General features: G+C 48.7%; 1 protein-coding gene and 2 long non-coding RNA genes across 42 annotated transcripts in view; 1 reads left to right on the top strand and 2 right to left on the bottom strand.

Annotated features, from left to right (window-relative positions):
* Positions 1-22,697, top strand: part of ZMYND8 (zinc finger MYND-type containing 8) — a 148,190-nt gene that overhangs the window by 18,811 nt on the left and 106,682 nt on the right. For 27 of the 40 annotated variants that reach the window (XM_085004145.1, XM_085004136.1, XM_085004139.1 and 24 more), the window contains one exon: positions 7,444-7,514. In XM_085004145.1, the coding sequence (XP_084860271.1) occupies positions 7,490-7,514 (25 nt within the window). In that variant the 5' untranslated portion in view covers positions 7,444-7,489. Of the gene's footprint in view, positions 1-2,646; positions 2,826-3,564; positions 3,614-4,100; positions 4,215-7,443; positions 7,515-22,697 lie in introns of those variants that run through there. The other 13 variants (XM_085004158.1, XM_085004146.1, XM_085004138.1 and 10 more) reach the window with 3 other exon arrangements.
* Positions 404-2,741, bottom strand: LOC146395345 (uncharacterized). Its single transcript, XR_014832588.1, has 2 exons — positions 2,559-2,741; positions 404-2,293 (listed from the first exon to the last, which is right to left on the bottom strand). It is a non-coding gene; the product is annotated as an uncharacterized LOC146395345 (long non-coding RNA).
* Positions 3,999-9,840, bottom strand: LOC146395344 (uncharacterized). Its single transcript, XR_014832590.1, has 3 exons — positions 9,475-9,840; positions 9,201-9,357; positions 3,999-8,496 (listed from the first exon to the last, which is right to left on the bottom strand). It is a non-coding gene; the product is annotated as an uncharacterized LOC146395344 (long non-coding RNA).

The following is a 22,697-nucleotide window of genomic DNA, read 5'->3' as shown; positions in this document are numbered from 1 at the left end:
AATCCACTGTTTTTTTTCCTAATAACCTGCAGCTAGGATTGAAGATTAGACTTCCTGTTTACGCTCAGCCAGGGAACAAATGTTCAGTTCATTGTGACTTGACTGGAGACCTTGAATGGGGTTTGTTTGGATATTAGCTAGAAAACTCTGGGTAGGTGAACTGCTTGTGAAATGTAAGCAAGTGCTTGTTCTTAAGCGTCTCAGAGCCTTGAACATGGGGGGGGAGGGGAGGGAGGAGCTGGGGGGGTGTGCGTGTGTGTGGGGGTGTCAGTACTTATGTGTTAGGAGGTGTACATGTCTGTCAAATCCCACCCACCACCAGACTTGGTCCGCCTGGGGACTCAGTACACAACAGACCCGGCCTTTTTCCACGCCTGACCCCCACACACATCTGTATGCACGCTCCCCTTTACTTCTGATTTATTTCTCACTTTTTTTTTTTTTTTAACATTTCCCCTGATCTCTTAATGCTGGAGAGTGGGAAAAAAAAAAAAAAAAAAAGAGACTCTTGTTGAGCGTTCGCCTCAGAATTTCCCTAGAAGTTCACTCCTTAAATTTCCAGCCTGGAGACCAATCCAGCAGGACTGTTCAGTGCTGGAAATATATTCCGTTGCTCTGTTTTGCCAACTTTATGGAATCCATCATCTTCCTTCTTTTAAAGTGCTGTCCAGCAACCCACCTTGTAGGACCAAGTGGAAAAAGGCTCATTTAATAAGGAGAGATGTACCCAGTTCTAAGGTGAGAGGAGTCGGTGTTAAGACACGCCAGCTCTTAGAGGAAAAGTCCAGGCCGTTCTTGATGTTACATACTTAACCCTGAACTGCTTGTGTGCTGCTTCCCCACACAGGAAAGTTCAGACACTTGGCTATTTTCTTTGTTCTTATCTCCTGGAGGTAAATGGAAATTGCACCTTGAGGTTCTTGAGGCCCCCTCAGGAGCAATGTCTCATCACAAGACTCTTGGATTTTGGTGGCTTCAGTGTTTGCATAATGGTGTATTTGTTGGGCTAAGGGCCAGGCGTCTGTCCTCCAGTAGCTCGTGTTAAAATGGCTCCCCCAGGTTTGCAAAGCCAAGGTCTGTTTTCAAGGATGCAGCCCCAGCCAGTTCCGAGCCCTGGACCAGGTCAGCCACTTGCCTCTGGTACTGTGGCCACCAGCAAACATGAGTCTGTAAAAAGTTAATTGCTTTCAAAGTAGCCTTATTTTCCAGTTTCACTGGGAGGGTGGGGGTGGAAGGGCCAACACCAAATGTCTGCATTGCAGCAGGACTAGGTAGGGACAGCAGTGCTGGCTCACAGTGCAGCCCAATGGGCTTCCTCTTTCCAGCTTTTGAACCAATAGACTTGAAGGAAAGGTTACAGATTGACAATGGCTGTGGCCAGACTAAGAGTGGGCCTTCTGGAATTTTCTACCGTCTTGGTTCCTTTTAGGAAAAGCAGATCTGTGGAGCTGAGTCCTCGCCTACATTTCATGCCTTAGGGCATTTCCCCTCCCCCCCTTCTTTTTAACTTCAAGGTAGATATCACGTTTGTAAATTGCAGAGGGAGGAACAGACTCTTGGGCTGTTTTTCTTTTTCCTTCTGCCTCCTCAGTCTCCAAAGAGGATGCAAGGAACAAACACAGACACACTGGAGCTTTTGATTCCTCCCCCCCACCCCCCCTTCACGACCCTCCAGGATGGATTCACTTTCTGCTTTGGGAAATTAAGTGGCATTCACGTGGGGGAGGGGGAGTAGCTGCTTTTATTAGCTCCAGAAAATGGTCAGTGTTCCGTCTGTAACTAGGAATTAATTATATATAATCACTCAGTAAACTTTTCTGCGGAGTTTTTCTAATTGCTGTGCATGAACGATGGTTAGCCTGTGGGAGCTGAGTCCAGGTACTTTTATAATTAACAGCTCAAAGATTGGAGTCCGAAAGAAAGAAACAATGGGGCCTCTTGGATTATAAAGGAGGGATGAAAACAATAGCTTTTTTTTCCTTCTTCTTTCTTTCTTGTTACCCCTTTTCTTTTCGACTAAACATGCCCCCTTTCCTTTCCCCTGGAGAACAGTGGGCAAATGGCTTCAGGTCTTAAATAGGAGAAGGGGGAAAATGAGTCCCCCTTTCAAAAGCAGGGTGACGGGAGCCCAGAAAACCCCGCAGGCAAAGGTAGGTTTTTAAAAAAGTCCAGCCACTTCAAACGTGTGGTCTCTGCTTCTTGTGTCTCTTTCCCCCTGTGCTCTCCTGTGGCAGAGGCCACAAGCATTTGTCAGCTGGGGAGCCCCAGATCTGGCTTTGCCTCTGGTTTGACCCTGGAAAGAAAGATACTTGCCAAAGGGCCTTCACCAGCCCACAGCAGAGAGTTAGGAGAGGGGGTGGGGGGCGGGGGAGAAGCCCTTCCCTGCTCTCAAAGGCAGAACCCAGCCAGGATTCACCCCTGGCTTCAGGTTGCTAAGGCTCTGGCGGCCCTTCCCCCTCCGCCCCACGCGGCTTGCTGATAAACAAGCAGGCAGGAGCCATGTCAGCCCTGCAGCCAGCTACGCTGCCAGGCTGGCCCTCCTCGTCCAGATCACCTACCTACCGGCCGGCCGGGAGCCAGCCGCCCGTCCTCGCCCTGGCACAGCCGTGGGCACTCTGCCCTCCTTTCTCTCCTGAAGCTCAGAAACAGTCACCTTGAAAACTCCCCGCACGCAGCTCCAGGAGGGCTCTGAGGCCATGCTCAGACCTGTAACAGTCAATTACATTATCCACCATGAGGCTATTGGTTCGGCCTGGGAAAGCAGGTTTTGCAAAACCCATTGTTAATTTCGAGGGCTCTGGTGGGGGTGGACACAAATCTAATTTGTGAGTATCCTGCGCCTGGGCTAAGGGAATGTTTTCCTGTTGTTTTCTCCTCTGCAGACTCGGATTGTCTTTCCTTGATGTTAGCTGTCTTCGGACTGGCTGGGTATTTGGTGGCGGTTCTCAGGCTTATTAAACAGCCTTTTTATTTTACTTTGGCCTCAGACTGGGGTGCAGCCCTGCAGCTTGGCTTTTCAGATGCCTGCTGCCCAGGAAGCACTTTTCATGTGACCTGGCTCCTCTGGGGGAGGGCTGCAAAGCTGGTTTCTAATCCCCCAAGAAGGGGAAATGGGCTTCTGCCCCCTCCCCAGCCTGCTCCCCTTTCACATTTTTGTTGTGTGCACAGACACCTGTCTGTCTGCCCTGTGTGCCACGGGGCTGCCTAGTTCCTAACCTCCCACCCACCTCATTCGAGGGCAAGGGGGCCTCATTTTAGAGCCTGGCGTGGAAGGCTCAGGATCTGAAAGGGAAGGGTTTTTTTTTCCTTAGGAACCTGTGACTTCACAAACTCCCCCTGTCATTGCAGGTTTTTTTTTTTTTTTCCCCCTTTTTTTTTTTTTTTTTAAGCTTCTAAACGTTGGGTTGTTGGTGTCCTTTGGTTGAAGCTTTTCCTAGTTCTGATATTTAGGAAGGTGGCTTTGAAACTAGCAGGGCTGCTTAAGCAAGAGCTACAGCTATTGAACAAACTGCTACCATTTTAGCTTCAATACAGGAATGAGGCAGTGTTGCCAGACGCCATTTTAAGAATCCTGCATAAATAGCTTAGCCACCGGTGACTCTGCCTGTTTTAGGTGAGTGCTTATATAAAGCTGCTAACCATTCCCTCCCCTCCCCCCATTTTTAAAGAAATTAATTGCAGATTTAGGAAAGCATGGTCTTTGATGTCGGTGTTTTCACTCTTTCGTGATCTGGAAGAGGAAGATGTGTCTTGGGGAATTCAGTATTTCCTAACAGCCTGGACCAGTTTGGGATTTTGAATGAAAGTAGAAAGCTGGAGGAAAAGTCCTTCCGAATGATTGCATGATTCTTGAATCGCTGTGTGAGAATCCTCAGCTGTAGACCCAGAGTCTTGTGCATGCTGGTTATATATTCTAGATGGGTGAGATATTCCTGGTTAAGAGTCTAATGCTAGGGGCACTTGAGGAAGAGAAATATCCGGGCATTGTGTATCCAGGCTTTTTTTTTTTTTTTCTTTTTTTTTTTCCCCTGTCCAAACTAGATCTTTTCTCTTTTTCTCTCTCTCTTCTGGAAGTGTTGAGGGGATGGGTTTCCTGGGGATTACGGACCAGCCTCGAGTCTTCGGAATTAATAATCAGAAGGCTTAAAACATCCTGGAGGTGCAGTTTATCTGCAACTTTTAATTGCTCTTTTCCAGTGCATGCAGGTTAAGAAGTAAGCAGAGGTTTTCTTGCTCAGGCATTGGGGGAGAAAGCTTTTATTCTTTCCTGGGGCTGGGTATGGCATGGTCTTGGCTGTCTGTGCAGGCGCTGGGTATTTCTTCTTTAATTGCCAGAAGTGTATCAGTTTGTGTAATCCAGAGGCAAGTGATTTAGGAGAAAGTGCAGGAGGTGATGGTGGTGGCAACATACAATGTAGGCAACTAGGGGATGGTGTCTTTTCCTATTGGGGCGAGAGGCTGTCGTTGGATTTTCATCTCTTTTTACCCTTTTCCTTCAGCGGGCCCCCAGCCTCCCCAGCAGACCTAAAAAAAAAGTAATGTCAGTTTGAAACAAGGGCCGCTTGTTCCATTGTTTTTGATTTAAATAATCGAGGTTGCTGGAAGCTAGCTGATAGGGAAGGAAAGAGGCTGTGTGTTTTTTCAGACTTTAATGCATTAATGACAAGAGTTCAGAGTCTTTTCTCCATGCGCAGCTGCTTTTTTTTAAAAAAAGAAAACAATTATTCTTTGACTCCCCCCCCCCCCAAATGAATGAACAGTTCTTAACCTAAAATGACCAAGCTCTGTGGGGGCATTCAGACAGGTACAGATCTTTTCTTACCACCACTTTTGATGTCATATTCAGTTTTTTTTTTCTTCCCCTAATAACTTAACAGTAAACTAAAAATGAAAAAAAAAAATGAGATCAGTGGTGTAGAAAAAAGGAAGTCCCTTTAGATGTGGCTATTCAAAATGACTAATTTTGCATTCTGGTCTTTGCTTTTGTAAATGAGTTTTTTTTTTTTTTTTCCCCTTTACATGCGTAGACACTGCAATTTCCTTTAGTCAAATACAAGTTATTGTGTGTGCTTATGTGTGTGTGGGTGGGTGGGTGTGCATGCATGTGCTTGCATGGGTTCCCTTTGAAAGGATGGCTTGCAGATCTGTGAAAAAGATGCTTTTCTGAAATTGTTGTCCTTCAGATCCTTGGCTGAAACTGGTGATGCTATTCCTAAAGTCAGGTGATGGTGCTCACTTTGTAATACTTGGAAAGATAAAGCAGCTTAACTTTCTTCTCCTTCTTCCCTGCTCCAGAATTGATTATCTTAAACTCAGCAGCAAATAGCCACCACATCACTAGTTTGCATTTTCTTAGCCTCCCAGCAGCTTTCCTGCCTGAAGTATTCAGCTCCTCCAGGCTGTTACAAGCCAAATAATTGTTCTCTTGAATACAGCCTTCCTCGGTGATTAATACACCTTTGAATGTTTTCATCGCTGCAGAAATCCTTCAAGTGGGTTTTGGGGATTCTGTTATGCATAATTGTTTCTTTCACCAGCGAACATATTGGTAGGATCCCAGATTAGCGTTTTCTCCATCACTCAAAATATGGGATCGGTTTCAAGAAGTTTAGGATTTCACAGACTTCAGAGAGAGAGGGAGGCCAATCTAGTTGCTAGAAGGATCGAGGTGGCTGTTTAATCTTTTGAAGCTGACCATCTCGCGCTCTCTGAGGGGGCTGCATGGGACTTTCTGTTCAGATGGATTTCCAGTCACCTCAAGCCAGAAACCTTCAGCAGCAGCATCCATTTGGACAGCCTGTGTGTGTTGCAGGCGGAGGGTGTTTCTGAGTTGAGAAGGGTTGCTTCTTAAGTTGGAGGAAAAAGTCTTGGTGCTAAAATCACCTGCCCCAAATCACCGTTACATTATCACGTGTTAGCGACAAGTGCTTAGGTTTCAGAGGGGCTTTCTTCTGATGCAAACCATTTGTGACAGCATGTCAGTTGTTTCTTTGGTGATTTGTGTCCCAGGCTTGCTTTATGGGTGCAGTGTGGACAAAATTGTCATCTGGGTTCAGTATCAGAGAGCTACGTGTGTGAATATTCTGATTGCAAAACAAACTGCCTCTCTCTCTCCACTGGCCCTCGGTGAGTTTCAGGCCTCCAAGCTCTGCTCACTGAATTCTGAGCGAGCCTCTCTTCCTATTTTGTTCCGGCATCAAACTTGGAACTCTCTCCTCAGCACACCTCCATCTGACCAGAAAGGTCCAGGCCTTTTCATTTTCAGACTTGTCTTTTGTCTCATCACAGCCCCAGACCCTGAAACGCAGAAGGGACATTCTGATTCTTCCTTTCTCCGCCAGCCTCCCCTCTGTCCTGGTGTTTTGAATCTTCCCGATGGACAATTGCAGCCATCTCCATTGGAGATGCCCCCATTTCTTCTGGTTCAACCACAGTCCGATGAAATTGCATCTAGAGGGATGGCTCAGATTCTTATCACTCCACTGTCAGGCGAATGCTTGGAAAGTTCCTGCACCTAAGCCATTGGCGCTTAGAAAAGCAGAACTTGGCTGGCTGGGCGCGAGAGGTGTGTGTGTGTGTGTGTGTGTCTGCTGGGTCTGTGGGGAAGATATGAAATGGCCCGCACTCAGTTCAGCGGGGAGTTCCAGGGGCTAGAGGGAGAGAAGATTCTGGTGCCTGTTTTCTCTGCTTCCCTCCCCACCCCCCAGCTCTCAGCCCGTCTTTTAAATAATCCTTCCCCATTCCACCTTTGTGGTGGGGGGAATTTGTCACAGCTCAAAAGAGTGCTGAATGCTTTCTCTAAGCCCTGCCTGCTGCAGAGAAGCAGCGTCTGGGGGTTGGGGGTGTGGAGACCCCAGTCCGGATTCCTCAGCTAAGTGCGGCTGCCTTGAACGTTTGGTGACGAGGCCTTTTGCTTCTGGTCGGGACATACTTTTCTACTTTGTCACTGAACCTCTATATTGTGTCATGTTTCTGCCTCGTGGAGCAATGGGAAGATTTCGTTGGGAGGTCTCTTTGCCTTGTAGAATTCAGAGAGCAGGACTCTAGGCACCCCGAAAACTACCTCCAACCTGAACCCCTGTGTGAACCAGAAACTCATTTTACTTGAATGCTGGGTTTTCATTGGTCTGCGGGGGTAGGTTGTAACAGTGTGTACCAAAAAAGAAAAAAAAAAACAGCTTTTTTGTATCCCCCAGTAGCATGACAACTGGAATAGTAATTTGATGTTAAAGAAAGAGCCTCCTAATGTTTAGAAAAACACCTACGGAATCTTGACACTTTGTTTGAAATCAGGTGTGGGTCGTGGCCCCCCCCTCCCCCCTCGCATAAGGATGGGGGATTGTCTTTAAAAGGTGGGTTTGTTGTTAGAACGTCTGAAACACTGCCCCTCATGGGGCAAGGTCTCTGCCTCCCTAAACATGAACACAATCTGCTCTGTTTCAGCTTGGCTGAAGAGGAAATAAAAGCAGAACAGGAAGTGGGAGAGGGCATGGATATCTCTACTCGCTCCAAAGGTGAGTAAAAATCTTGTGTTACCTATTCCAGGGCAGAGGAGGCCATTGCAGTGTCTCTCTCTCGTTGTCCTAGTGCAGGGAAGTGTGGCTGAACCCGCCGAGGGTGCGACACTCCTCTGATGTTGAGAGGTGGCCTCTTTGATGGATGCTTCTCATTTATAGAGACCTCTCCTTTGGATTTGCTTGCCCTTGCGTAGGTGTCCTGACCTGTTGGGAATCTTGCCGACAGTAAATTTCACGCATGTGTCGTGATTGAGGGCAGCCTGCTCCCTCTCTGCCGGGTGACTTTCGGGAGTCCATTTACGTAAAGTAGGTTCTAGAAGCAGCTAGAATCTCTAGCCACTGCCAGGTGTCTGATGTTCATCAGAGGCTTCTCTGGAATGGCAGAGGCGGAAGGAAGTGGACCTGCTTCTTTGGGAAATAGTGGTTCTGCTTAGAGCACCAAGGGAAATGGGAGGACACCCTGGAATGCGGGGACCAGTGTTTGCACGGAGCACAAAGTTTTTTGCAAATTAGAGTCCACTCGGTGTGTGTGTTTCCTTTCCGAATCCTGCTCAAAAGTCTGCTGATGGAGGGATTGGTACTTTTGGTTGGGTCTGTGTGAGATTGTATGAGGCATCTCAAAAGGAAGCAGTTCCTCCCGTTTGCCTTCAGGTGCTTTTAGAAGGGAGCTGCTGGAGCCTTTTTCACGTCTTTGGTTGATGAAACTGCTCATTCCTCAACTGATGGTTGTACGCTGTTGTTGTTATTCCTTTGGCAAGTCACTGAGTACCTGCTCTGCGCCTGAGGCCCTGTGCTGTGGGTGCTGGGGGAGGTGGGAAGGGCTGGGCAGAGGGCGAGGACAGACTCTCCCAGGTAGCTTAAAAGCTTCACAGAAAGCAGCTCTGGAAAAGCATCCGGTACAGCAGAGCTTTTTGAGGATTTTTTTAGGACAGCATGTCGTTCTGGGCAAAGATGAGGGTTACATGGTGGCAGCTGTGACCTGGAAGGGGGCGGGGGGTGTCTGTTGTTGGGGCTTGGCCTGCCAGATGGGGGATAGGCCTGGTTCAGGAAGGAGGGGAGGCCCCTCAGGTGGGCAGGCTAGGCTGCCCGGGTGGGTGGTCCGTGCCTGAGGGGGCTAGCAGTACCTCTAATGGTGAGGCATGCTGGGGTGGGTGGGTGGGATCTGCACAAGGAAAGAACCTTCTAGAAGAGAGATTTGGAGATAGTTGCTGATGGGAAAGCACGTCCCAGCCCCCCCCTGTTGTGGAGAGGAAGCCCAGAGAATGGGACCTGGGAGCCGGAGTGCCTTGTCCTGGCTCTGCCTCTCAGCTGGACACTTTCTGTCTCTGTCCCTGTTTTCATTTCTTTCGTTTTTGTCTTTTTTTAGGGCTGCGCCAGTGGCATATGGAGGTTCCCAAGCTAGGGGTCGAATGGGAGCTGTAGCTGCCGACCTGCACCGGATCCTTAACCCACTGAGCAAGGCCAGGGATCAAACCCACAACCTCATGGTTCCTAGTCAGATCCATTTCCGCTGCGCCACGACGGGAACTCCTCTGCCCCTGTTTTCTTATCCAACACCCCTGTGAAATGGGTGTCGAATTATATTCTAAGATTTCTTCTACCTGGGGCTTCTCTTGTGAAAATACTCCTAGCTGGTGGCCTTTGTGAAGGCTGTGCTTCTAGGGTCCAGGAGCCTTTTCTTACCTGGGGAGAGGAGGGAGGGGTTGCTCCCATTTTGCGGATGAGGAAACCGAGGCGCACGTGGTAAGTCTCCCAGCTGGTGCGTGCGGGGTGGGGTTGAGCAGAACCCAGGCTCTGCCTCCGAGGAGCTGCTTCCTTCCTGAGCACTAGGCCTTGTGGCCTTCAACCAAAGGGTCAAAATTGGGGACCATCAGCAGGAGGCCTGGTCGGCTCAGGCCCTGCCCGGTGTAGGGAGGCCCCCCTTCTCTTCCCCTTGAGTGCGAGCACTGCTTCTCACCTTCTCTCAGAGCCCTGGATGCTCCTCGCTCCTCATCCTGCGTCTGGGCCTCCTGAGCTGTGACCTCTGTGGGGTCATCGTTGACCTTCTGTCTCACCTGCCCCACCCCCATCCTCCCTGCGACGGGTGACTTTGGAATAACAGATCGGATCTATCTCATCTCGCTGAGTCCCTCCACTGGCCTTCCAGCAGCACCCCAGGCTCCAGGCTGAAGTCACTGTGACCTACCTGCTGGCCTGACCTGTTCAGCTTCCTTGACTTGTGTTTACCTTGTGATGTTCTGTGCACCCGGCCCCACTTGAGCTCCCCCGGCCTCCCTCCTGTCTGTTCTCTCCTGGGGGCCCTTTGCTGGGAACACGCTGCTCTGGGTCCTGCTGCCTGCTTCTCATCGCCTGGCTTCATCTCGGACGTCAGCTCCCCAGAGAGGCCTTCGGTGGCCACCCAGCCCGCCGGAGCCCTTCCGTCATTTTCTGTTCTGTGTTGAAAAATAAACTCCTGATTGGAGAGCAGTTTTAGATTCCCGGATAGGTTGTGCAGATGGAGTAGGGTTCCCTGTCACCCCACCCCTCCCGGCCCCTGTCAGGTACGTACACCACACACCCACATCCATCACCCCACCACAGCTTTTCCCATTATCAGCGCCATACGTTGGCGGGGTCCATCTCATGAATGAATGAACCGGTGTTGGCGTGTTATCACCAACTCGTTTGTTTTGTTCCAATCTCCTTGGTTTTCCACAAGGATCCCTTTTTTGTTCCCAGGACCCGCCGCATCCAGGATCCCACCTAACATTTAGCTGTCACGTCTCCTTACGGTCCTCTTGTCTGTGATAGTTCCTAGGCTTTCCTTGTTTTTGATGACTTCGATAATTTGGAAGAGAACCGGCCAGGTCTTTGGTAGGATGCCCCTCAGCGGGGGTTAGTCTGGTGTGTTTCTCGTGACGGGACTGGCGGAGAGTGGAATCGGGGTCCTGGGGAGGAAGACCTCTGAGCAAAGTGCCGTTTTCATCCCCTGTCGAGGGTACACGAACAGCACTTGTCACTGGTGACGCTGGCCTCGATCCCTTGGCTGAGGGCGTGTTTGTCAGGTCTCGTCCCTTCCTCTTTGGAATGAAGTCCCGTTGCCCCGTGCACCCTTCCGCAGTGACGGGCCGCGCTCCCCCTCCTGAGACCCTCCACCTCCCCGGGGTGTCTACGGGAATCATTCGTGTTCTTCTGTAGGGCTCTTTGTCTTGTTTCTCCCATTTATTTGTTCAGCCATTTATTTATTTATTTATTTTCTATTTTTTTATTGCTCAAATGAATTTATCACATCTGTAGTTGTATCATGATCCTAACAATCTGATTTCACAGGATTTCCATCCCACAGCCCTGTTCAGCCATTTATTTATGTTAGCAGGGACTCAATTTTTGTTTTTAATTTTTAAAAGTTTTTAAGTACTTTATTTTTATTACTCAATGAATTTATCACATTTGTAGTTGTATAGTGACCATCACAATCCGATTTCATAGGATTTCCATCCCACAACCCAAGCACATCCCCCCACCCCCCACTGTTTTTGATATATATTTTGGCAGTGCCCTCAGCATACAAAAGTTCATGGACCAGGGATCAAACCCTCACCGTAAATGTTCCCATTATGGCTCAGCGCTAATGAACCTGAGTAGTATCCATGTGGATGTGGGTTCGATCCCTGGCCTTGTTCAGTGGGTTAAGGATCTGGCATTGCCGTGAGCTGTGGTGTAGGTTGCAGATGCGGCTCAGATCCTGCATACTGTGGTGGTGGTGAGAGCTGGTGGCTGCAGCTCCAATTGGACCCCTAGCCTGGGAACTTCCATATGCTGCATGTGTGACCCTAAAAAGAAAAACAACAACAAACCAAAAAACCCCTTACCATAGCTGTGAGAACCACAGCATTGACAACACTGGATCCTTAACCCACTGAGCCACCAGGGAACTCCTCAGCTCTTTTATACTTTGAGTTACAGTTCAGCACTGCTTTTTTATTTTGTCGTTCAAGTTGTTCTAACTGTGGCCACTGAGAGCACTTTCATTTGGTTCTGGTGTCCCTTTGACATCATTGTGGGATTGATTTATTGAACGCTTTTTTTTTTTTTTGTCTTTTGTCTTATTAGGGCCACACCTACAGCATTTGGAGGTTCCCAGGCTAGGGGTCCAATCGGAGCTGTAGCTGCTGACCTACGTCAGAGCCACAGCCACGCCAGATCCGAGCCGTGTCTCTGACCTACACTACAGCTCACGGCAACGCTGGATCCTCAACTCACTGAGCGAGGCCAGGGATCGAACCCGCAACCTCTTGGTTCCTAGTCAGATTTGTTTCTGCTGCGCACGATGAGACCTCCTGATTGATTGAACGCTTTCTTACTTTTTGCCACTGCAAGATGCTTTAGGCTTATTTTGTGTACTTTCTGCCACAGCCCTGGAATTAGCCATTTCCCCAAGGTCCCTGGTTGTTCTTGGAGACTGGCCTTAGAAACCAAGGTCTGGGTGCTGGGTGTGCTCATTGCTACTGGGGTGTCTTTACTTCTTGGTCCTCTTAGCTGACAGAGCAGGACACATATGTATAGTAACCCACATATATACTCATATCTATAAATATTTCTGTTTGTATCTGTTACATTGAGTTCGTGCCCTTGTCTCCAGTTCTGATCCATTACCACGAGGATCACCCCAGCCTTCGCCCCTTGTTTATCTGTAATTTCGCCCTCCCACAGCGAGAAAGTGGCTCCTGCCATCTGCCATTCGTTTATCATTTTCTGATACATTTCAAATCTTATCCTCAGTGTTCAGCTTGGTGAACTTTGACACATGTATATACTTGTGGGACCATGGCCACAAGATAATCGAATGTTTGGGGCGTTCTAGAGGGCTCTTCAAAATCTCTCTCCGACCTTGTATTCCTTATTTATTTGCTTGTCGATGGTCTTGTCTGCTAGAGCGTAGGCTGCTTCTCTTTCCAGGCCTTCAGCCACCACGGTCCACCTCTCCTCTCCACTTGAGATGCAGGGTGGCAGGGGGTTTAAAAAACACCTGCCTTGCAGAGTCAGACACGCTGAGTTTGCCTTCTGGCTGCCCTCCAACTAGCTGGGTTATTCTTTGTCACTTAGTTCCCCCTTATACATGGGGGTGATAAAAATAGAGGGTTATGCTGGAGATTTAAATTTGTTCACATGTATGGAGCCTTCCGGACGGCGCCTGCGACATGGTGAGTGCCCGGTGATGCCAGCCATGATTAGGTCAAGTGAGAAGGCGTGAGTTTGCATTGATAAGCCTGTCGGGTGGCACCCTCCACGTTGTGCTCCTTTCTCTGCTTACCATCTCTAGGAAGAGGGCATGGAGGTAGTTATGGAAGACCTGTATAATCCAAAATACATCAATAGCTTTTGCAACTCAATAAAAAAAACAAAACAAAAAAAAACCCCAAAAAACCTCAATCAAAAAAATGGGCCGAAAACCAGAATAGACATTGTCCTGGAGAAGACGTATAGGTGGCTGACAGGCACGCGGAGAGGCGCTCCACACGGCTCGTCATCAGAGAAGTCGAGATCACAGCAACGGCGAGATAGCTCCTCACACCCGTCAGAAGTCTCCAGATGCGGAGCGTTGGCAGGGATGAGGAGAAAAGGAAGCCCTGTGCCCTGTTGGAGGAAGGATCAGTTGGTGCAGCCACTGTGGAAAACAGTATGCAGGTTCTTCTCCAAAGCTGCAGAGAGAACTCTCGGATGATCCAGCACTTCCACTCCTGGGAAAGAAAGACAACTCGAAAAGACCCGAGCGGAGTGCCCATCGCGGTGCAGCGGAAACGAATCCGACTAGTATCCATGAGGTTTTGGGTGTGATCCCTGGCTTTGCTCAGTGGGTCAGGGATCTGGTGTTGCCATGAGCTGTGGTGCATGTAGATCACAGACATGGCTCCGATGCCATGTTGCCGTGGCTGTGGCCTAGGCCAGCAGCCGCAGCTCCAATTTGACCCCCAGCCTGGGAACTTTCATATGCCTCAGGTTCGGCCCTAAAAAGACAAAAAAAAGACACATGCACCCCAGTGTTCATAGCAGCACTGTTTATGGTAGCTCAGATATAGAAACAACTCAAGTGTCCATCAAGACAAAGGGATAAAGGGAGTTTTCTTATGGCTCAGTGGGTTAAGGATATGGTGTGGTCACTGCTGTGCCCTGGGTACCTGCTGTGGCGTGGGTTTGTTCCCTGGCCTGGGAACTTCCACATGCCCCAGGCCTGTTCCCCCCCACCCCAAAAAAGATGAAGAGATAAAGAAGATAGTATATATGATATTATAATATAGGAGTTCCCGTCGTGGCTCAGTGGTTAATGAACCCAGTTAGCATCCACGAGGATGCAGGTTCAATCCCTGGCCTCGCTCAGTGGGTTAAGGATCCGGCGTTGCTGTGAGGTGTGGTGTAGGTCGCAGATGCAGCTCAGGTTGCTGTGGCTCTGGCAGTAGGCTGGTGGCTACAGCTCCTATTGGACTCCTAGCCTGGGAACCTCCATTTGTCGCCAGTGTGGCCCTAAAAGACAACAAAAACAAGAAAGTATAATATAGTGCAGTAATAATATGTATGTATGTATATACACACACAGTGGGATGTTACTTAGCTATGAAAGACCATGAGGGAGTTCCCATTGTGGCTCAGTGGGTTAAGAACTCGACATAGTGTCTGTGAGGATGCAGGTTTGATCCCTGGCCTTGCTCACTGGATTAAGGATCGGTCCAGTGTTGCTGCAAACTGCGGTGTAGGTTGTAGATGTGGCTTGGATCTGGAGTTGCTGTGACTCTGCAGCTAGCTGCAGTTCTGTTTCAACCCCTAGCCTGGGAACTTCCATATGCCGCAGGTGTGGCCCTAAAAAGGACAGAAGAAAAAATGAATTTCTGTCATTTGCAGTGGCATGGATGAGCCTAGAGAATATTAGGCTTAGTGTGATAAGCTAAAGATAAATGCTGTATGCTATTACTTACGTGGATTCTGAAAAATAAAGGCATATCAGAACAGAAACAGACTCACAGATGTAGAAAACAAACTAGTCATTATCAGAGGGAGGCGGAGAGGGGCAAGGTAGGGGTATGGAGTTCAGAAATACAGAAGTACACGCTACTGTGGATAAAACAGATAAGCAACAGGATGTATTGTACAGCATAGGGAATTATCATTATTTTGTAATAACTTAATGGAGTACAGTCTACAAAATACTGAATCACTATGCTGTACTCTTGAAACTAATATTATAAATCAATAAAAGGTTACATTTCAGGAGTTCCCATCCTGGCTCAGCAGAAACGAATCCGACTGGCATCCATGAGGACGCAGGTTTGATGCCTGGCGTCGTTCAGTGGGTTAAGGATCTGGCATTGCCGTGAGCTGTGGTGTAGGTCACAGATGTGGCTTGGATCCCGAATTGCTGTGGCTGTGGTGCGGGCTGGCAGCTGTATCTCTGATGCAACCCCTAGCCTGGGAACTTCCATATGCCACAGGTGCTGCCCTAAAAAGACTAAAAAAAAAAAAAAAAAAAATTAAATTAAAAAAAAAAAAAGAGTTCTGTGGGGCAACCCAGCGCGCAGGCTTGGAATAGGCATTCTAACCTGAGTTATTTGAAGGAAGCCAGTCTGTGGCCCTTTGGCCTGCTTTTCTCAGGGCCCTTGGAGCCCCTGTTCTGGTGGGGAATCGTGAGCAGAAGGGGGCTCCTAGTTTTGAGGGAGCCCTTTCTCTTTCCCCGGGGTCTGCCTGGATGGCTTTCTTTGTGTGGAGCTGAGCTTCTGTCTTCCAGGGTCATGAGATGGCCATAATCTGGCTGCTTTTGTGTCTCGAGAATCTTTGTGATGGAGCCTCTCCCGTTAGGTGAGAAAATTGAGTTCGCAGAGGCCTGGAGTTAATGATACTGGGTTGCAGGGGTTCTGAGAGCTGAAGTCAGCCTGGTCCACAGGTGATGCTTGCAAAGGCTGGTGTGCAGCCTTCTCTCTCTTTTAGTCTTGATTATCTGAAAGTGTACCTTGGGATGCTATGGGCTCCGTGAACACAATACTTATTATGCCTCTAGCCTGCTTTTCTTGCGGTTTGGGAAATTTAGTGCTTCGGTCCCCACCTGATAATGACTGATCAGGGTTAAGGATGCGGTGTTGCCGTGAGCTGTGGTGTAGGTCACAGACGTGGCTCAGATCTGGCCTTGCTATGGCTGTGGTGTAGGCCAGCAGCTGCAGTTCTGATTCAACCCCTAGCCTGGGAACCTCCATATGCTGCACATACGGCCCTAAAAAGCAAAAAAAAAAAAAAAAAAATTTCCCCCCCATTTTAATTTTCTTATTTAGGCCACACCTGCAGCGTGTGGAAGTTCCCAGGCCAGGGAGTGAACTTGAGCCACAGCGGTGACAATGTAGAGTCATTAACTGCTAGGCCACCAGGGAACTCTGACTCAGAATTATTTAATTCTGTTCCTGCGTCTAGGTTATACGACCTTCTCGGTACTCAAACTAAATTTTAGTTGGTACACCTTCTTCCCCCAGCGTGTACTCACTCAGTTAATAACTGAGTAATTCTCAAGCCGGTCTTTGCCGTGAAGCCAGCCTTGGCATTTACCAGAGCATTTTAGTTCTTGGGCGACAAAGCTTTCGAGCTTTCAAGATGTCAGGCTGACGTTTGTGTCTGAGGGTGACGAACTGCTGAAAGATGCTCAAGCAGAATTCAGAAGCACTGTCTAGATGGCAGGGGTGTTTGCCTCGCAGCTGTTTTCTGAGTACTTAATAGGTACAAGGTATTGTCTGCAAACTACTTCTCATAATAATACTGCGACAGGTTTGTTGTTACTCCCATTGTACGGTTCAGGAAGCTGAGGCTCAGAGGGATGAACGAAGTGGTGAAGTGGTGACCTGGGGTCCGGTTTTATCTTTGACTTTGAATGTTCGGACTTAGTTATGAGCTCTACCCCAAGGATCCCAGGTGAGCTGTCTGCTGGTGCCAGCAGGTGGACCAGTGAACGTACCTGAGGCCTTTGGTGAGTGGGACAGTGTCCCTCCTGAAGGGGGAGGGGTCAGCAGGAATTTGGCTCACTTGGTGTTGCCCCCTGAGATTCTCCCATAAAAATACCTGATTTAGAAACAGGATCCAGGCAGCCCAGTTTGTGAAAGATTGTGCCTGAACCCAGCGAAACGCATCTCTGGGTCGTGAGTGGTGGAGGGTTGTGGGTTTGCATTCTCTGTGTGAGGTGGGTCACGGCACAGTTCATGGGGGGATTTTGGCCACATGATTGCATGAGTCAGAACAAGCCCTTCCAGGGCCAGGGACCCGACGTCTGAAAAATGATGGACGCTGGTAGTTCACGTCTCCACACAAAGGCTCCCCTGTTTGGGCTGCTTGCATCTTGATCCTGCTATGTGTGCATTTTGCGGCATTGACGGTGGTGTGCGGATGCCAGGCTGCCAAAGCTGAAACCATTTTTAAAAATGTCTGTGTAATGTCACCCACATAAGGGCGCGAGCCACTTGGAAACCAGGCACAGAGACAGCGGAAGCCCGACATATTCAAATCTTGAACAGTATCATTCTTGCCGAGATTTGCCTGGGTATGAATATGTTTTCTGGGATAGGATGCTGGAGAATATACAATTACAGCAATTTGCTAACCAGCCCCAGACCTTAATTAGTACAGGATCCTCGTTCTCACTGTTGTGTGTAAATTAGGACTGTTTCACAAAGGGATTGTTTATGAGGACAGCTCCGAGATGGAGCCCTTCTGTCATTTTTTTTTCCCCCCAAGGAAACTCTTTAAGAAAATATAACTGTAAACACTCTTAAATCACAGTGCGATGCTGAAGTGCTGAGAATTTTTCTTTTAAAAAATGAGCATCAGTATTTTTAACTGTATTTTGGCTCTTCTGCATTTCCTACAGCCCAAGAAGTGCCATCCACGTCCTGTGCAGTGGAAGGAATTTATTTGAGAGTTAGATAACTAGCAGATTGTTCCTCTCCCAACAAGGTCTAAAATATCCCGGAACTCTGAGGATGTCGGATAACAGCTTTCCAAATGAGAAGTCTTCTACCTTCTCTTGGCCAGCGTAGCATCCACTGAGCATCTGTTCATGGAATTGGGCGGCGTCCTTGCAGTTGCTCTGGGTGGGTCGCTTGTGGAAAACCTTGCCTTGGCCCCATTTTCGAAGCCTGACCCGTGTTCTGTGTTGATGTGACTCCTCTTATTCCCGAAGACTCTGATCGCAAATGGACCGTTTCCATTCAGCCTTAGTTTAAAAAGAACCATGTCTTCTTGTTGCTTCTCCAGGTGCCTGCAGAGTCAGTGTACTAGGCCTGAGGCCTTTTAGAGATCCTGATGCTGCTGCTTTTTTTTTTTTTTTTTTTTTTTTTTTTTTTGGCCTCAAAGTTTCAAAGAGTAGGTATTTCCTTTTGCTCCACTGATGGGGAGGATCCTTTGCTATTGACTTGAGGGGGAGCAGGTTCAGCAAGCTCACATCCCAGAGTGGGGGTGAGTGGAGTCTTCCCGTCCTCCCCCCTCGCCTCGCCTCCCCCCCCCCCCCCCCGCCCTTCCCCCGCCACGTTCCCTCCACCTGCCTCCAGCTTTCCTGGAACCCAGAGCGCCAGCGTTTCAAAGCGAACAGTTCGGTTTTTAATAAGAGTCGCAGTCTTGTGCACTTATCACCACAGTCACTTGGAGAACATTTTCAGGCCCCCCAGTAAGAAACCTGGACCCATTAGCAAACCCTCTTCTTGACCCCGGCCCCAGACAAGGGACAAGCCCTCATTTACGTTCCCCTGTCTGGATGGGCTTATTTTGAACAGTTCCTAGAAATGGAATCAGACAGTATGGGAGCTTTCGTGTCTGACTTCTAAGAAGTGTTCAAGGCTCATCCGTGTCGTTGCCCGTGTCTGTTCCGGATTCCTTTTTGGGGCTTGTTCTTTGGTCACACTTTGGTCTCTCCTTTTGTCCACTGCTGGACTTTGGAGGTGCTCCACCTTCCCGGCTCTCCTGAAGAACGGTGCTGCGAACGTTCAGGAACGAGTTTCTGGTTGGATGTATGTTTTCAGCTGTCTTGGGAATAGACCTGGGAGTGGAATTGGGGGTCACACGGGAACGCCTTTAGGGGGACACACAGGCTTTGGAACGCACTCACGTCTTTTCTACATTTTCTCTCTTGACCCTGCTTCTTTCCTCTCAGTAATTCTCCTAGTTCTGGCCTCTTCAAAGCCAAACTTCTCGTGAGAAGTGTGTGTCCTTGAGTCTTGGTTTTCTCACCTGCTGCTTTGTTCTGCCAGCTCCGTGGTGGCGGCCACCCAGTCCCTCCATGTGAACAGGTATCCCTGGACCTGCTGTGGACGCCGTGTTGCTTTTTCCGCTGGTTGTTGCTGGTGCTCGTGTGTCTTGCTCTAGTAGAGGCATCAGGCATTGCTGATCATTCCTCTCCTGGAAACTGTCTCTTCCTGTGCTTTTCCTCCTATTTCCCTGGCTCTGGCTCTTCTCACCACTATTAAATGTTGGAGTTGCTGAAAGCGTGGCTCTGTCCTCATCTTTCCCGATAGGTTCCTGGGTGATCTTGCCCACATCAGTAGCTTTATGACTCACAATATTTCCAACTTAGGTTTCTCCTGAGTCATGATGCAGAGAGGGCCAGCTGCCTCCCTGAGCATCCTGTCTGTTGTTCACGGGTGTCTCAAATCCAACACGTCCAAAATCGACTTCACATGTTAACCTTCCCTACTGCTCCCCCCCCCCAACAAAACACCTGCTTCTCCACCTTTGTGACTAAGCCAGGACTCTGCCATTTGGCTAGGCTTGGGATATGGGACTCATCCTTGAGTCTTCTGTCCTTTTGCCCTTTCGGTGTCATTTCCTTACAGTAATATAGCCTAAAAATCTCTCTTCAGATTATTGCCCATGAACTCCAGTCGTCTTCTAGCTGGCCTCCCATTTCCATGTGCCCCACCCTCCCAGTCTTTCTCAAAGGAACGTCTCTTCCAGCTGTCACCTCTTACTTTCAACTCTTAAGGGCTTGGTTCTTGGTTTTAGGATGTAGATCAAAATCCTAAAGTCCTCACGTGCTGGCCTAGCCCACGTTTCCAGCCTCCTGCTGGCATTTTCCCCTTTCTACTCTGGCCACTGGTTTTCCCAAGATCCTCAAAAGAGCCGTCTTTGGCCTGGAAGGTCCTCCCCTCTCTTTTCACTCCTAACCTCCCACCCCCTTGGATTCTAAGGCTCCAGGTGTGGGGGCGGGCCTCCTGCCTTTTGTTTTGGTGCATCTTACGGCCCCGTGCCCATTTTCCTGCCACTGCACCTGTTCTGGTTGGTGCATAAGAAATACATCTTTTGAATGAAAGAGTGAATAATGACTTGACTTTGTCTATCGGATGGATAGCACTTTCCTCCTGGAGAAGGAAGTAAAAGCAGTCTTTCAGCTAGAGCGGATGGCTTTGTTTCCAGCATAATCCAGGCCTGGAAATAATTAGCCACGCTCAAATGTCCACTCCCTTTGAAACTATTGGTGGCCTGGCTGTCTTCTTTTCCCCCAGGGATGCAGGACTCTTTGCAGTGGCCCCCTTCCCTGTGATTTCTTTCTCTGCCGGAGTATCAAGACCACTTCTGATGGGCCCTTTCCCAGACACAAGTCTGATTGTCCTGCTCGCTGGCTTTAGGTTGCCCGTGATTCCAGAAGGGGACCACAGTCCTGAGCAGAGACTTGAGGCCCTGCTCCGTGCGTCCTCCCCAGGCTCTGGTCAATGTCTCTGTAGAACTTGCCCTTCCTGTTCAGGCTGCCAGGCTGGGATGCTGGTCCTACGATGCGCCGTGTTCCCTCCCGCTCCTCACTGAGTCACCCTTGTCTATCCTCCCAGACTGCTCTTCCCGAGGACCTGCCTTCTCCCTGCATCCTCCTCTGCCTTGGGGACCCAGGCCCCCCTCTTTCAGAGCCTTCATTTATGCGGGGGTCCTTTAGCTTTCAAAGTCAAAAAAGCCCTCTGGAAAGCCCCTTACATGGCCATGGACATACGGGAATCAGCTCTGATCACACATTCTTCCGCATCCTAAGGGTTCGAGCCTTTCCAAGCTAGGCCGAAGGAGGCAAGTCCACGCATATGTTTCTGGCATGAAATCATTAATGCCTTGAAGGCTGCTCCCAAATCCCTCCAGTAGGGTGGGTGGGGGATTCTGCTTGTCTGCTGGACTTCCTCCCTTGTCTGCTGTATATTGAGCATCTACGGCTATGCTTGTCTGGTAAGGGAGCCACTAGCTCTATGAGGCTGTTTAAATTTATGTAAATTAAAATAAAAGAAAATTCCTTCCTCAGTTGCACTGGCCCATTTCAAGTGCCTAGTAGCCACATATGGCCAGAGGCTGCGCAGATACTGGCACAGATAGAGAATGTTGCCATCACATAGAAAGTTCTGTTGGAGTTCCTGGGTGGCTCAGAGGGTTAAAGATCTGGCATTGTCACTGCTGCGGCTTGGGTCGCTGCTGTGGCTTGGATTTGGGGAAAAAAAAGAAAGTTCTGCTAGATGGTACTGCTCTACAGCTTTCATACATTAATAGATTGTTCTGGATACTGTGGGTAAAAACACCTAGCCATGGATTGGCACAGCATAGAACATGCATAAAGAGTAATTACTGTCGGGAGTTCCTGCCGCTCAGCAGAAACGAATCTGACTAGCATCTATGAGGACACAGGTTTGATTCCTGGCCTTGCTCAGTGAATTAAGGATCTGGTGTTGCCATGAGCTGTGGCGTAGATTGCACGTGTGGCTTGGATCTGGTATTGCTGTGGCTGTGGTGTAGGCCACAGACTATAGCTCAAATTCAACCCCTGGCCTGGGAATTTCCACATGCTGCCCTAAAAAAAAAAAAAAAAGTAATTACTGTATTGGCATCTTAAGTTTTACCAAAGCAGATCCTTCTGAGCCTGAAAAGTTCTACAAAGAGAGAACACGGCCGTCTTCCCACCTACCCAAGTTACCTTTTTTTTTTTTTTTTTTTTTTTTTTGGTCTTTTTAGGGCTGCACCTGCGGCATATGGAGATTCCCAGGCTAGGGGTTCAATCAGAGCTGTAGCTGCTGCCCTATGCCCCAGCCCCAGCAATGCTAGATCTGAGCCACATCTGCAGTCTACACTACAGCTCACTGCGACGCCAGATGCTTAACCCTCTGAGCAAGGCCAGGAATCGAACCCGCATCCTCATGGATGCTAGTCATATTACTGTATTTTTATGGCAATGTAAGGGGCTTTCCAGAGGGCTTTTTTGACTTTGGAAGCTAAAGGACCCCATTGTAGGAGGTATAAATGAAGGCTCTGAAAGAGGGGGGCCAAGTTACCATTTCTTTTCCTGGCCCCCCTGAACTGCCTTTATGCCAGGCCCTGTAGCGCCGTGGTGCACTCTCAGGGGAAACAACCCAGAACCTTCTGAGCCAGCTTGTCCCCAGCCTTCGAGATGCTCTCGTGTTGAATGCATCTCGCTGGGTGTTTCCTCACCTGAACTGAGAAGGAGGCCGGTCTCTCTTATTACCTCTTTAGCGCGGGGTTAGGGATTTTTATAGTAGCTGCTCAATGGATTCTTTTTGGGAAAAAAAAAAAAAAAAATCTCTTTCAAGAAATACAGGCTAATTAAGGGAAAATGGTTTATTGGATTTTTTCCCCCCAGATGATAACATCAGTGCATGTTCTTGCGACACACCAAAGTGTACAAAGAAAAAGCTAAAAATCCTCTGCCAGGTAATTTCTGTTAACAGTTTGATATTTTTCATCTATGCTTTTCCTCCCTCTTGGAAAAACAGAAACGAACAGATACCATGTTGGGCTTCAGTGATGTGGGACTTGACTGTTCAAACCATCCCTTCTCTGCTTGCCTCTGCCTTGAAGGGATTTTCAAGGTTACGTTTAATTATCTTGACAGTTAAGAAGGATGGAAACCTTGGCTAATGGGGAATTTCATGTTCCTTCCTAGGGTGGGGGCGGCAGCCTGGAGGACGTACCGTGTGGAAACGGGGGCCTTGTGTGGCTAGATCTTGATTTTTTTTTTTTTTTCTTTCCCCTAAGAGAAGCTAGCAACCTGGATTTCTAAATGCAGTCTCTCCCTGTTTTAAAGTATTGACAACTAACTTAAATTTTACAAGAATCACTCCGCTGTGGGTGGACTGGGTTCCGTCTGGGGTCCTTCTGGGCTCCACCTCCCGCCCAGGCCACGGCTGTCAGGTTCCCCAGATGGTT

The sequence above is a fragment of the Sus scrofa genome, chromosome 17, assembly GCF_054392235.1.
Source record: "Sus scrofa isolate SSC_HxYL_T2T_F1_AM1 chromosome 17, Sscrofa_HxYL_maternal_Yorkshire_Landrace_v2.0, whole genome shotgun sequence".
Taxonomy (NCBI): domain Eukaryota; kingdom Metazoa; phylum Chordata; class Mammalia; order Artiodactyla; family Suidae; genus Sus; species Sus scrofa.
Note: the sequence above shows the minus strand (reverse complement) of the source record. Positions and strands in the feature narration are given on the sequence as shown.